At 41.6% G+C, this 14,694-nt stretch overlaps 1 protein-coding gene across 2 annotated transcripts; it reads right to left on the bottom strand.

Moving 5' to 3' along the window:
- Positions 1 to 6,594: 6,594 nt before the first annotated feature.
- On the bottom strand, positions 6,595 to 7,440 carry LOC103088754 (spindlin-2B). 2 transcript variants are annotated; one of them, XM_007463874.1, is made up of 2 exons: positions 7,199 to 7,423; positions 6,647 to 6,895 (listed from the first exon to the last, which is right to left on the bottom strand). In XM_007463874.1, exons 1-2 carry the CDS (start codon positions 7,421 to 7,423, stop codon positions 6,647 to 6,649), a joined length of 474 nt encoding a protein of 157 aa, XP_007463936.1. The 2 variants fall into 2 exon arrangements, with proteins under 2 accessions (XP_007463935.1, XP_007463936.1); XM_007463873.1 differs by having other exon boundaries at positions 6,595 to 7,440.
- Positions 7,441 to 14,694: the final 7,254 nt, after the last annotated feature.

Genomic DNA, 14,694 nt, shown 5'->3' with positions numbered 1-14,694 from the left:
ATATAGGGCCCTAAAGATATAAAGCATGACACAGCTTGCTGGACAGTTTCCATAGCAGAATATTGTTTTGTGCCCCACTCAAAAGATGCTAATTTATGGGTTAGCTAATATAAAGGACAAAGCAGAATCACAAACTGTTTCCAATATCCGAGAGATCCAGCTTGGTGACAGACCTCCTTTTTAGTGGTGGGGGGCTGAATAGACAACAAATTTTCCTTGACTGCCTAAGGACTCAGTATCGTGAATCTGTCTGCAAAGTCCTAAGAAACATTACTAGGCAAGCAGCCAACTGAATTTTGTCGAAGATTTTCAGCCACTCTTCCTAGGAAATTTATGATAATACCACAACCAACACAAAACTGAAGCTTCTGAAGGTCAGCCATCAGGACATCATGTATATAGGTGAAAACTTTACAAATCAGAGTCTATAAGCACTTACACTAAATTCTGACCTATCTGATTTTCACAAATGGCAATGAAGTTTAGGTAACCCAGAGGAATACTACAAAACATATATGAGATGCCCTGTCACATAAATGTGAACAGATCTTGATCCTCAGGTGCCAGTAGTATGGGAAAGAAGGTGCTGCCAATGTTCAAAATAGTATGTGTAATGGATTCAGTTAGAGTCACATTGTATGCAATTGCTGAGGCAAGAAGAAACAGTTGAATTTATTTGACAATATTCCACTATAAGCCTTCAGCTCTTCTTAAACTTTTACACTGGGCATACATGGCTGTTCTGTAGAGATTCTGCATTTCTTTCTTCCCCTGCTTCCTTTAAGTATTTAATCAGGGCTGTAAATTTCTTTCTTTCTTTTTTTTTTGCAGTATGCGGGCCTCTCACTGTTGTGGCCTCTCCCATTGCGGAACACAGGCTCCGGACGCGCAGGCTCGGTGGCCACGGCTCACGGGCCCAGCCGCTCCGCGGCATGTGGGATCCTCCCGGACAGGGGCACGAACCCGTGTCCCCTGCATCGGCAGGCGGACTCTCAACCACTGCGCCACCAGGGAAGCCCCTGTAAATTTTATTCCTCCTGGGATTCTATACTCTTTGTGTGAAACAACCTAGGATGATCCAGAGAGGCTGGTGGCAGAGCAATTCATGTTTCCCACTTAATACTTCTCTACATGTGGCTGAGTTTCATCTAGCACTTATGGGACAGGAAAATACAAACATCTTTTCCTACTATATGTTTAGATGTGGAGGTAACACTGAGATTGCAAAAAATTGGCCCCAAATGTTTCATTCACAAGGTCATGTTCAAGTTTTTCCTATTCTAAAGCTGGCCAAAACCTATGTCCCAAATCTGGATGCTGTTCCCCTCCACGGGTCCTGTAGAATAGTGACTTGGGCATCCATATCTAACAGAGCCATAAAAGTTTGATTCTCTCCCCTCACCAAAATTCTCCAGCCTTCTCAGATGAATGCGTTTGGCATCTGATCTCCATTGGGGACAGAGAGGACTCATTGTCATCTCTAATTATTTTTCTACTTATAGCAGCTGTGGTTGAGTAGGTCAGCTGTTTACATTCTTCATTTACAATCATTATCTGTCCAGTGCTCTCATCTCCCAAGCCAGCTACCGAAAGTTCTAAGGATTCTCGTTTGTGCCTGGGGTGCTTGTGATTTCCTTCCTTTAGCTCTGGGTCATTGTGTGTTTCTGTCACTATTATCTGAAAGGATACAAAAACTTCTGCTTACCTAGGATCAATCTTAGTACTATTTGTTACAATGTAGTGGGCCTGAGGTTAATAACCAGATTGAGGAGCAAGCTGTCTCACCAGGAGTTGAATTATCAAGAAATAATGCATGATTCCAGCTTGTCTTTGAACCTACTTCCTGGTACTCATCCTGCAACAATTTCCTCAGTTCCTCCTTGTTAACAGTTTATTATTCACAGCAACAGCCATAGTCAGACTGATAAGCAGTTTTACCCTGAATCCCTGAGTCCCACTTAACACAGGGTGATAGGAAGTGGGCATGGGACACATATATACACAGTAGATTGCATTAGAGGAAAGGAAACTAGTTTAATTAACTTAATCTTTTATAATGGGCAGTGAACATGCCTTCCTCTTGTTCTGGGAGGAGACATCATTATATTTATTATATTGTAGTAAGCATTCCTGCTCATTGCTACAGAGGGAAGCACTATCCCATCTCACAAAGATGTTTGTTATTCCAACATCCTTCAAAGGAATGTGGCAAACCAACACTATTCATTACCTTGCTTGCAAAATGTACAGAGATCCACACAATATTGTCCTACAGCAATGTATAACAGTAAAATTGTTGGAAATATGCCATCTTCAAACTCACTAGGTAATGGCAAACTTATCTCCAACTGAACTCCCACCAATAGTGGATGGGATCTCCCACTTTTCATCTGGATGACAACAAATATTTTTGAACTTCAACATGCTGTTCATTTGATGCATATAAAAGTGTATGTGATTTCAATTTCCATTTTTCTGATTCCTAGTGAGACATAAGCGAAGATATATTTACTAAGGATCTACCACGTGCTAGATATTATTTTAAGTATCTGTGATACCTCAGTGAAAAAATAAAGGAAGGAAAATCAAGTACTTATGGACCTTATATTCTGTCAAGGAGAAAAAAATAAAGTTATTAACTAAGTAAACTATATAGCATGTTAGAAGATATGTGGATGGAAAGGATAGAGTAAGGTAATGGGGAGCAGATTAAGATAATGCAGGATTACTGACCATATGATCTCCTATTTTGGAAATGTCTGTTCATAATTTTTGCTAAGTTCTCTATGGCCTGTTTGTTTTATTCTTATTGAAAATATTTTTATTTATTTCTTGTATTTTCACTATCAAAGTTAGTAGCCTAATCTTATTTTGTCCCACTTTGTATAGCATGATTTTTCAAATTAGGGGATTCATATTTTAATATAATATTATTTATCAAAATTTCCATCAAAATCTGTCAATTTTTTAGTTTTAAAATAAATTTTCACCAATTCCATTGGAAAAAATACAAACATTCTCTTGCATTTTATTTTAAAATTTTATAAATGCTATTTCCTAAATTGAATATTAACTTTTTAATCATTTGGAACTCATTTTGTATGCAAGGTATGAGGAAGGGATTGGAGTGTATTTCCTAGCATATGGAAAATATAGATTAATACTGTACGGTTTATTGAATAAAATGTCTTTTCTCATTCATCTGAAATGTCACCTGTATTATGATTTCAGTTTCTTATATTCAAATCTCTTTCTAGGTCTCTCCTCTGTTTCACTGAAATATTTGATGTTCCTTTCTCCCTCCTTGTACCCCATTACATATTATACTCCAGAGTCACCAGTGATCCTGTTAAAATATGAGACAAATCATGCTGCGCTTCTGCTGAAAATACTCGAATGGCTCCCCATCACACACAGTGTAAAAGTCAAATTCCATTCTAGGCCCTCTGAGGCTCCAAGCTATCTGCTTCTCCCAGATCCCCATCACTTCTCTGAACTCACTCTGAAATTCTCTCTACCTTGCTCACTCAGCTCCAAGCTATATGCTTCTCCCAGATCCACATCAACTCTCTGAACTCACTTCCTGATATTCTCTACCTTGCTCACTCAGCTCCAGCCATGCTGGTAACCTCAGTGTTCCTTGAACATGCCAGGCCTACTCCTGCCTTGGGACCTCAGCACTTGCTGTCCCGCTACTGGGAATGCTCCTTCCCCAGACAGCCACAGGGCCAGTTCTCTCATTGCCTTCAGGACTTTATGCAAAAACCAGGCTCTCAGTGAGGCCCTCTGTTCGGCCTCCTCCCTGGAATTTCAGTCCCCCTGTTCTTTGCTTTATTTTTTCCTTCTTAACACTTATCACTTTGAAAATACTTTATATTTTACTTATTGTCTCTTGGCTACTGTCTGTCTCCCACACTAATAGGAAAGTTCCATGAAGATAAGATTATTTATTTTTTTCTTTTGCTTATAACCATATCATAAGGACCTGTGTCTAGAAGACTGCCTGGCAGAGAGACCACCTGAAGTTAAGTATTGGTGAGATGAAAATAGAGCAAATAAATTAAAAAGCAAGTTGGGTTAAAGTAAGCCAAAGAGGGGCTAGGCAGTTTTCCCTGGGTCTAGCCCCAAAACTACCAATGCAAGTGCCTCCAGGAGACAACTGGGCATTTTATTAGAGCGAAGCAGGCCAACTCGGGGTGTGGCCCCATTGAGAGAGCATTCTGAGTCTAAAATGGCTGAGCCCTTCCTCAGAGCCAGCTGCTTGTATCCTTGTTGGGATGTGGGCCCTAATCCTCGGTCTATTGTTTTTGTTTTTATTTTTTCAGGTAAGCCAGAAATGTGTATTTTTGACATGTGAAATCCCCCAAATGTCTAAGTAGCTAATTTTAAAATGGAGAATGATAAAAACATGACGATCAAGCAAAATATGACAGCAGGCTGAAATTGGCCAATGAGTGGCCGGCAGGTGTTTGCTAGACTGAATTATGTGCTGTATGAAAGAAAACTTATCCCTGTTCTGGTGAAGTGGGCTTGCCTTGTGTAATTCTCGAGGCAAACAGTTTCAGGCTGTGTTGGGTGGAGAGAATGTACTGGAATTACCAACTTCTTTCAACTCCTGGAAGCTCCCTGCCTCCCCCTCTCCCTGCTATGCCTGGAGTTAAGGAAGCCTGGGCAGTGGGTAGTCACCAGAACTGTTTCTTTGAGGGTAGGGGTATATTTCAGTGAAGTGTGGAGTGGGAAAACCAGAGAGAGGGTTTTGAAGGAAACTTCCACAGCTGGACCGGGGAAAGGAAAGAAGGAGAGAAGGACAAACACTCATGTGTTGGGACATTGTATCTCTGAGGGAATTTATTGGGGGTTACCACACCCTCTCCCCACCAACCACCTATGTGGTACCATACAGTCGAAGGACTTAGTTTTACAAAGTCACAACTCCCCGCCCAACTGTGCATGCCATCTATCTCACCTGGAAATAGAGCTGCACAAATTTCCATCACAGCTCCCCGTGTGCATGAAGTGGGCAAGACTGGTCAGGAGGTACCTGTGAAAGGTCAGTAGCCACTGGCTTTGTCAGGATATAGCCAGAATGGGGCTTCTAAAAGCAGCAGACCTCCATCTGGTGAAGCACTGGGTGGAGCCACCTGTGGTTTCAGGCAACTGCTGAAAGAAGCGTGGACAGTCAAGTATTCCCCACGCCCGGGAGAGAAACATTAAGTTCAGTCCTCCAATGCCCCTCCTCTGTAAGGAGGCCAGGTATAATCCAAGAGGAGGAAGAACAGTGAGGAGAGTGCTGTACCTGGGTTTAGCAAGTTTCCATTTTTCTGGATAAAATGCTTTCCAAATGCAAGGTGGCACATCTCTTAAGTTCTGAGCACCCCACTGACCTGTTCCCCACAAGAATCGTTTATTCAGTGTAGGCGAAGGGAACCAAGACCTTCAGGTCTGAGATTTACTGCTCTTGGGTCCTCTGGAAAATACGAGGAAGCTGCCCGCAGGCCCCTGCTTATGGAGTGCCATGTTAGTGTGTTTAGGCTGAGGGTTTGGGTTCTTCTCAGCAGGTGTGGCATAAACTCCCTGATGTTATAAAAGGCTTTTAGGTATAAACTTGGCTCCTGCTTAACTCTTGAGACATTCCTGTCAAAATGTCCTTCTAGGGAAGCTCCAATCCACCTGGTTTCTTTGACGGTTGCCACCTCCTTTGGGCACAGAGCTAGGGAGGGCAATTTGGATACTGCCAGAAGTCCTATTTTTCCTTGGGTCTTCCCATCTCTCATGGACCACACTCCCCATATCTTGTTGTCTGTATTCTCACTCCCTCTGTCAGTCTTTCATGTTAGAATTCCTCCTTCGTCGATGTCCCTCCCCTTCTGGCCCCTCACTCATGCATACTCCGTTTGAGTATCCTTTTAGCCTCTCCCCAGATCTCTGCCAACTTTCATGTTAGAATTCCTCCTTCGTCGATGTCCCTCCCCTTCTGGCCCCTCACTCATGCATACTCCATTTGAGTATCCTTTTAGCCTCTCCCCAGATCTCTGCCAACTTCATCTTTCTCTCCCTTGCTCTGGATCTCTTCTAAACGTCCTTGTGTCCCCCTCTATTCAATTTATTCTGTCTGTTTTCCTCTAAGCTTCAAGATCTCACTCTCCCTCTGTTATTCTTCACCCCCTCCCAGTTGTGTGCATCCCCCTCTTAGGCCATCCCTCCCAATAGGGAGCCTCTCCATTTCTGACCCCTCCCCACCTCCTGCTAAGCAGCCACCTCCCCTTCTCCCTTCCCCCACAGCTCATCTCTAGTTCCTTCTCCTCCCCCCTCCCTAGACCAAACCAGCTAAGTCCTATTCCATTTTTAGATGACTGATTATGATACTAGCTGAACTTTATTCACAGCCTGAATTTACAGCTGTTCCTTCCTTTCATGCCCTAGCCACCAAACACACCCAATCGTTTCAACATGACAAATTCCTTACACACAGCATGTCATGGCCACATAAATTTGTATTTTTCAGGACAAAACAACAGTTATGCTGGCAAAGATGTCAGATTAACAGGGACCCTAAAGCTTTCAATACACTGAAAAGTAACATTATTTTGCATGTCTACAAAGTACACATTTGTTTTCACAAATGCGGCAAAGTTTACCCTAACAGTTAGGACTTTTTCACCAAATCATAGACATAGATATGGAAATCATCATCAAACTTGATGAAATACACAGAGGGTTTGGCTTCCACTTGGTGAATGACCATGCCGATCCGTTTGGAGCCATCTTCTTTGGTATATTCCACATGTTTACCTATCAGGCCATCTACAACTCCTCCTGGCTCCCTCTCTGCTGGAGGAGACTCACTGGACTCTGGCATGATACGGAGGTCTCCTTCTTTATAATCATCTAGAAGCTGGTACATGTACAAGACAGGATCTTTCTCATAGGTAATATAAAACCAGGCTTTCATGATAGGTGCTTGGGCCAAGACCATTCCTCTCCATTCATCCTTAGAACCATGCTCACCCTCAAACATATGTTCCACAGCTTTACCAATTATGGTATTTGCAAGGTTTGCATCACTGACTTGAGATGATGCCACCCTGTCGGAAAGAATTTTAAGAGACAAAACTCTTTCATCTCTGTGAAGTTCCAGTCCATAGACACAGTCAATTCCATCATATTTCACCAGATAAAGAGAAGGATTTATAGGCACCTGATCCAGAATGGTTCCTTTCCACTGGGTGATGGGCTCATCGCCTTCCTTCCATCCGTGTGAAATCCTGCAGCCCACAATGTTCCTGCGGGGCTGGGACGAAGGTCTGCCTCTCTGTTTCTTTTGAGAGGCTTTTCTCTTCGTCATGTTTGCAGACCCAGTGGCCCGTCCTGCAACTGCCCTGGTCTGTTGCCCTTCGGCCTCCTGCGAGTTGGGGGTTTTCATGTCTGCAAGGAGGAGGAGAGAAGAGAAGAGAGGAACATTCAATATGCCATAAGGTGAAGTTCTCCCGACAGCGTCGTCTCCATGTACCCTGCGCCAGCGCCTAAAATTTCCCCATGAGCCTGGCAGCAATGCTGGAAATCCTGGCTGTGTGCCTGAAAGTGCTCTCCCTTCTAGGTTCCTTGAGGTTGCGGGAGAAGGCGGCAGCGGCAGTGGTGCTGCCTGGGGTTAGGAACTCTGCAGGAGGGGCGGGCTACCTCCTTGTTCAGAGACCCCAGCCTCCGTCACCCGCCACTGGTGCCCACTCTCAATCCCTTGCAAAACCCCTATCCCTCCACCGACCTGACCCGCATGCACTGTCCTCCTGCTCTGAGCACCCCAGTCTGCTACCCACACGCCCCCGTCCACCCCCCACTCTCTTTCTTGGCCCCCAGCGCCCTCGCCTCTCCGTGCTCACCTTCCGTGTCTTGCCTGATTCATTACGCTATTCCCCTTTCCTACTGCCCATTGCACTCCCCCTTCCCACCCCGGCGCCCGCCTCCACCCCTTATCTCCTGCAGGAGTCCATCCCATCCCCCTTCTCCATCCCAGCACCCACCAATGGCCTTGTCTTGCCTGGCGTCCACCGCCCCGGGTCTCGGGCTTCACGTGTGCAAATCGGACACCTCGCAGCTTCCTTTGCGGTGAGCCTGTGTCCAAGAAATATCCGCAGGCTCCCGAGGAGCCGGGTGTTTGCAAGAGCTGGAAGGGGAGGATCCTTAGGCGGCGAGAGTGTTTAGGAGGGCGGCGGAGCAGGCGAGGAGGATGGCGGCGGTGTCTTCAGCACTCTGCTCTCGGGCCCTCCGTCTCCTCCTTGGTGGTGGCAGCCCCTCTGCCACATGGGTCTCCCACCAGCCGCTACTGGTGCAGTAGTCTCCTCCCTCTTTCCGTAGCGCAGCTTCCTGCCAGGAGAGAGGCCTCCCCTTCCTGCCGAACACTGCCTGCCCCACCGCAACTCTCAAGCCCACCAGTGCTTTGAGCATGGGTGGTGCTCCTCGTTTCCCGATCCCGCCCCCTTCCCAAATCTGGAGCAGCTGGGCCTACAATCCTCCACCCTATTGCCCCCTCCTCTCTCCCCCCTCCCTTTCAGGGCCCTTTGGCTCCTGTGCTCACCTCCACCTCCACTCTGTCAGTGCCCCTGCTCCATCTGCTTTCCACCTCCCAGGAATTTGTTTTTTTCTTTTCCCCAGTGCCCTTATGTATTTATTCTTTATACATAAATATGCCTTTCCTGTCATTTACAGGAATTTGTGGTAGGAAGGGAGAAATGTGCTCAGTCTGCTATCTGGACCCAATCTCTGTGTAATCTTTCCTTACTGGTCATTACTGGACTTTACTTCTTAAGGATTTCCCCCCTTTTCTTTTTCTTTTACTTTTACTCTATGGCAAATGAATTCCTTCCACAATGTTAACACTGTAAATTTCGGAAAATTGATAGGAAGAAAACAATCAACTGCAATTCTAGCTCCCATTCCCTAGGGCTCCCAGCAAAATATTAATACTCGTTATTTGTCTTGCCATTTTCTAGGCTTTTACAAAACTGGGATCATTTTGCATAGGCAAGTTAATGCCCTGATTTTTTTCCATATAGAGTATGCATCTTCTAAGAATATTAAACATTTTGAAAACTATTATTTCTCTTATTTGTTCATCAAATATTTATTGAGTACCTATTGCATATATGGCCTTTGGTCCATAAAACTCAGTTTTACAGGGACCATAATTTAACTTTTCTGCCATTATTGAACATTGGGATTATGTTTCCATAATAACTGATAATTTGATCTATTTATCAGAAAAGATAGCTTCAGGAAAAAATTAAGTTTATAAGAAACAATTAGGTAAAATGATGGTTTTATAATTCGTTGCAGAAGTATTCTTTAAGGAAGGCTAGAATGACTTTACAAAATTGAGGAAAATTTTACACTGAATTTATTCCAATATCAACAGATCTATTAAAACGCAAAATGCAGCAAAATAATACAGAAGAAAAAGCAACTGAACAAACCAAAACCCAGTGAACAACCTGAATGTTTAATAGTTATGTATAGTATCTGAATCAGATGATGGGTTAAATGTTAACAGAGCAGCTAAGATTAAAACAATAAAATAATTACTAAATGGGAGAGAAGATCAATAAAAAATTTTGATTCAATGATCAAAGTATAAAAATGTTAATATCGAGTGTGAAAAAAGAATTTCACATCTAGAGCTGATGCAAATAAAAGTTCATACAATTTTTTATGGATAGCAAATTACAGATATGCTTTAGTTCGTGGGACGGTTTATTTAGTTCTGGCTAACTTTTATTCCTAGGATTTTACCCTTGGAGTCCCAAGCAAAAGTGAAGGAGTTTTACTGGGGCTCTGTACTCCAATTTCTGTATCCTTAGCTTCAACAAGAAGTCATAACCTCTCCTGTTCTAAGCCTTTCAGCAGTTCCCTCTAAAGTGGTTACATTTCCTCAAGGGAAAAACATCCACCAAGTTCATTGTCTTTTGGACCTGTTCTCTCATATATCTTGGCTTGGTAATTATTTCCTATCTTCTTAGTTTACAGATACCTTTGAGTTTATTGTTTTAACTTCACCCAGCTTTGATTGTTTAATTAATGAGAAAGATTTTTGAACTGCTTAGTCTCCTATCACTAAAATCCAAAACTCTATATTTATTAAAAAATATGTGTTCAACTATTTGTAATAGCTCCAAACTGGAAATCACCGAAATTTCCATCAACAGTGGACTGCATATGTTGTAGTATATTCATTCATACAATGGAATATCATACAGGATTGAGAATGAGCAAACTACAACTACATGCAACAACTTGAATGAATCTCACAAATATGTTGAAAAAAAAGAAGACAACAAAAGGCCACACATTTTCTTTCCAATTTATTCAAATTTCAAAAATTGTAAATAGTCTATGGCCTTAAAATTTTTTAAAGCAGTTATTCTTGCAAAGATATTTTCCAAATAGTGGCAATTCACATTTCATCGGTAATTGATGAAAGAACACAATGGAGACATTTTTGAACATGTGTAAATGGCAAGAATGGTTCATATGGTTGATGGGCAGCAAAATTTATTGAATTGGAGCATCACTTGGCATTGCAGCCTAGCATTCAATCACACCTCTTCTGATAATAGTGTGCCCATTTTCCTCTTGGGAACAACCTAAGTCTGCCCTTTCAGAGAACTGAAATACTGTCAGAGTGATTGTTTTAAGACTAGGCACCCCACCTAGTCAGAGCCAATGAGGCACGATGATATTTTGCACAAACTCCTGGGTATGAAGTAAGTGATCTTGTCCACTGGACATGAGTTAAGCTGAGAGGATAAGAAGATCAAGCTGCTCTATTCACCTTATCATCATCTGGAGACAGAGGACAAAGCAGCACAGAGAAGAGATCACAGCCAAGGTAAGCAAAAGAGGGAGACTGTTGTCCTAGTGACACATTCTGTACCTGTAGGTGGTCATGGCCACTGACTTCTCAATATTCATCCCACTCTAAAAGGTTACTCTAAGCTAATTGTGATAATGTTATTCCCCCTGCAAGTGATTGGCTTAGCATTTGGCATATGATCTAATCTTGGCCAATTAAGTGTGATGATATATGTTGGGGTACTTCTGAAAGAAACTTGTTCTTAAGGGAAACAGAAAATGATGTTTCCTTTTCTTCTTTAGGGTGATGCTATTTCTGTATATGACCCTTGGAATCTGTGTAACCAGCCTGAGGGAAAAACCAGAACATTGAATATGGCAGAGGAGGAAATGAGAATACTCTGAGCCCTTTGATCATTTCATTTAGCTGCTGATCATACCATTCCTGGAGTCCTAGTTCTGCCTCCAAGTTATGAGATAAGAAACTTCTTTATAGGTACAGCAGTTTGAGTCTGGGTTTTCTAATACTTGAAATGGAAGGTATCTGAAACGGCAAAGAGTCTGTTTAATAAATGTATGTGCATCTGTGCTTTATACATAAAAATACACACATACATAAAAAATAGCAAGCCTTATGTAGGGTTAAGAATAAATGAAATTTGAAGATAGAAGTTAAATTTAAAATTCACAAACTATTAACATGTAACTTAACTGTATTTGTTGAGTGACTTTTAATAGAATTTATTTACTTATTTAAATTATAATGTATAAAATCTATGAATTGCAACTTAGCAATTTATATACATATCAGTGTAATCAAAATTTTTAAATAATTCAAAACCTATTTTTCTAGCCAAAGCAAAACAATTGAAATTTTTAATTTTTCAGTGAATTCAACTTTTAACTTTTGCTTGCTATGAGAAAATAAGTTTTAACTAGCTGCTAGATATTCATTCATATATCACTGACTTTTTTTTATCAGTTTTTTCTTTTCATCATTTGACATAATAAATGATGTGCTAAATAACTTTTGTAGAATTAAATAAATACTATTTTTATTTAATTCTCAAAGCCCAAGTCATATACAAGGACATAGAGGACAAAATATAAAGGCCTTCAATGGCAGCCAATAGGCACACATAGGTCACTTCTCAAGATATGACTTCAGGAATGAGCAATGAATTGAAAGCCCTCCAATCACAGCCATTATTTTTGCTAGTATTTTGTAACACTGATCTTGCATATATTTTGTATATTTCTATGTACTCAATGTCAATGTTGCTCATGCTATGTCTAAGAAAACCCAGTGAGAGTAATTAAATTCTAAGGAATAAGATTTTGAGCTTTGGAAGACCACAAACCATTCTAATAGCTAAGATTTTTTTCACCCCCCATACCAAGGATCAATTTTCTCCCCTTTGGGGGCAATGTCTTCCTGGCTGAGAATGCATGATCTAGGGCTTGCAGGGTAAAGCAAGAAGATTGGGTTGTATATCAACTGCAATAGGAAGCCTTTGGAGAGTTTTAAGCAAGGTGATATAATCTCATTTATATTTTAAAAGGTCACTCCAGCTATTATGTGGAGATTTGAAAGGACAGCAAGGAAATCTTCATTCCCAACACCCAATTTAATCAACTTAAGGCCTTATCTTCTATTCTAAATCCTTTAGTTACTGAGATAACACATTTCTCTCCCCAGCTGCCAAAGCATCATGTCATGTGCTTACTGCTTTTGTTTTGTTATTTCTTCATCGTTGGCCCTTGGGGATTTTTTCCACAACCTTTAAAGTTCAGCTATATATTTAAAAGGAGACTTGTCATATTTTTTTAAAATAAATTTATTTATTTTATTTATTTATTTTTGGCTGTGTTGGGTCTTCGTTGCTGCACATGGGCTTTCTCTAGTTGCGGTGAGCGGGGGCTACTCTGTGTTGAGGTGCGCAGGCTTCTCATTGCGGTGGCTTCTCTTGTTGCAGAGCATGGGCTCTAGGCACACGGGCTTGAGTAGTTGTGGCTCGAGGGCTCTAGAGCACAGGCTCAGTAGTTGTGGCGCACGGGCTTTAATTGCTCCGCGGCATGTGGGACTTTCCCGGATCAGGGCTCGAACCCGTGTCCTGTGCATTGGCAGGCGGATTCTTAACCACTGCACCACCAGGGAAGCCCAATCTGTCATACTTTATACAACATTTTAAAGTGATTTAGCAAAAGAGTTTTCCTCTACCTACATTTTACTCTTTTTTTAAGCCAGTGAGTTTATTAGCCACTCTTTTGGTCAACTAGTGGTGTACTTCTCTTCCTTCATGATGGATACAAGAAGATTATAGGGGAGTCAGAGGAGTCATGCCCACTTCGTGAGGGCCCTCCTTCAATATCTGCTGTTTTTTTCTATAAGGAGTGAACTAGGCAGTTCATGGCTTATTTAAGAATCCTCTCAAATTGATTTGAGGGGATATGGGGATATATGTATACGTATAGCTGATTCACTTTTTGATACAGCAGAAACTAACAAACCATTGTAAAGCAATTATATTCCAATAAAGATGTCAAAAAAAATGACATTAAAGCCACACTGAAAATATTAACCCTTTAAACTATAACCCATTGCAAATTGTGCCCAGGTATGTTGTACAACATATTAACTGCACAATGTAAGAAACAGTGGGTGAAATGGGTGAAAGGGGTCAAAAGGTACAAACTTCCAGCTATAAAATAAATGTCATATAGACATAATGTACAGCAAGGTGACTATAATTAATAATACTGTGTTGCATATTGAAAGCTGCTAAGAGAGTAGAGCTTAAAAATTCTCATCACAAGAAAAAAATAGTAACTATGAATGGTGATGGATATTAACTAGACTACTAAAATCATTTCGTAATATATACAAAATCAAATCATTATATTGCACACTTGAAACTAAATAATGTTATATGCCAATTATATGCTTCAATAAAATGAAATATTTTTTGAAAATAAAACAAAAATTTTTAAAAAAGAGATTTCATTTTGTTTCTTCTACCAAGTACTATGTATAGTGGTTGTCAACTAGGACCCTCATTCCCCTGGCTTCATACCTCCCAGTGACTTCTTTAATTGGTGAGATTAAGAGGTTGGACATGTCAGAAAACTTCTGCGTTGTTTTTTGCATTTATCTCTTTTAGGCACAATCTAATTTATTTAAAACATAGAGAAAACTTTGTGGGCCAGTGGCACCTGTAGTTATATCCAGGTTTGCCTGTGACGGGATGAAGTATGAGGAAATACTTGTGTCCTGAGAGCTAAGTATGTCCTCCAAGCCATCTTTTATCAATTATAAAGGAGATATGTTGACCTCTATTTGTGTCATTATTTTGCCTGTCTCTCAAATGGTTACAAACTTGCACGGAGAAAAAGGGCTTTAATTATTGGTCCTTTGGAACCTCAACCAAAAAATTATGATGAGCTGTGGCACAATTTCATTCTGGAAGGGAAGGAACAACCACTACAGGTATGCCATGACCTGACCTTACTTCTTCTTTTTTTTTTTTTTTTTTGCCGTATGGGGGCCTCTCACTGTTGTGGCCTCTCCCATTGTGGAGCACAGGCTCCGGACGAGCAGGCTCAACGGCCATGGCTCACGGGCCCAGCCGCTCCACAGCATGTGGGATCCTCCCAGACCGGGGCACGAACCCGTATCCCCTGCATCGGCAGGCGGACTCTCAACCACTGCGCCACCAGGGAAGCCCTGACCTTACTTCTTCAAGGTAAATACAGGGCCTGGGTCATTAGGAGATGTACTGTCATCTCTAAGACATGAAAGGAAACTTTTGCCATTCCAAAGCAGCACTTTGTAGTTGTCTCCTGGGGGAAAGA

This window comes from Lipotes vexillifer, unplaced genomic scaffold, assembly GCF_000442215.2.
Source record: "Lipotes vexillifer unplaced genomic scaffold, Lipotes_vexillifer_v1.1 scaffold183, whole genome shotgun sequence".
Taxonomy (NCBI): Eukaryota; Metazoa; Chordata; class Mammalia; order Artiodactyla; family Lipotidae; genus Lipotes; species Lipotes vexillifer.
The sequence above is the reverse complement of the archived record's forward strand: the minus strand, read 5'-3'. Positions and strand labels throughout refer to the sequence as shown.

Bases quoted from the DNA above. Each gene is read 5' to 3' on its own strand.
- LOC103088754 (XM_007463873.1), bottom strand. From the start codon at position 7,423: ATGAAAACCCCCAACTCGCAGGAGGCCGAAGGGCAACAGACCAGGGCA.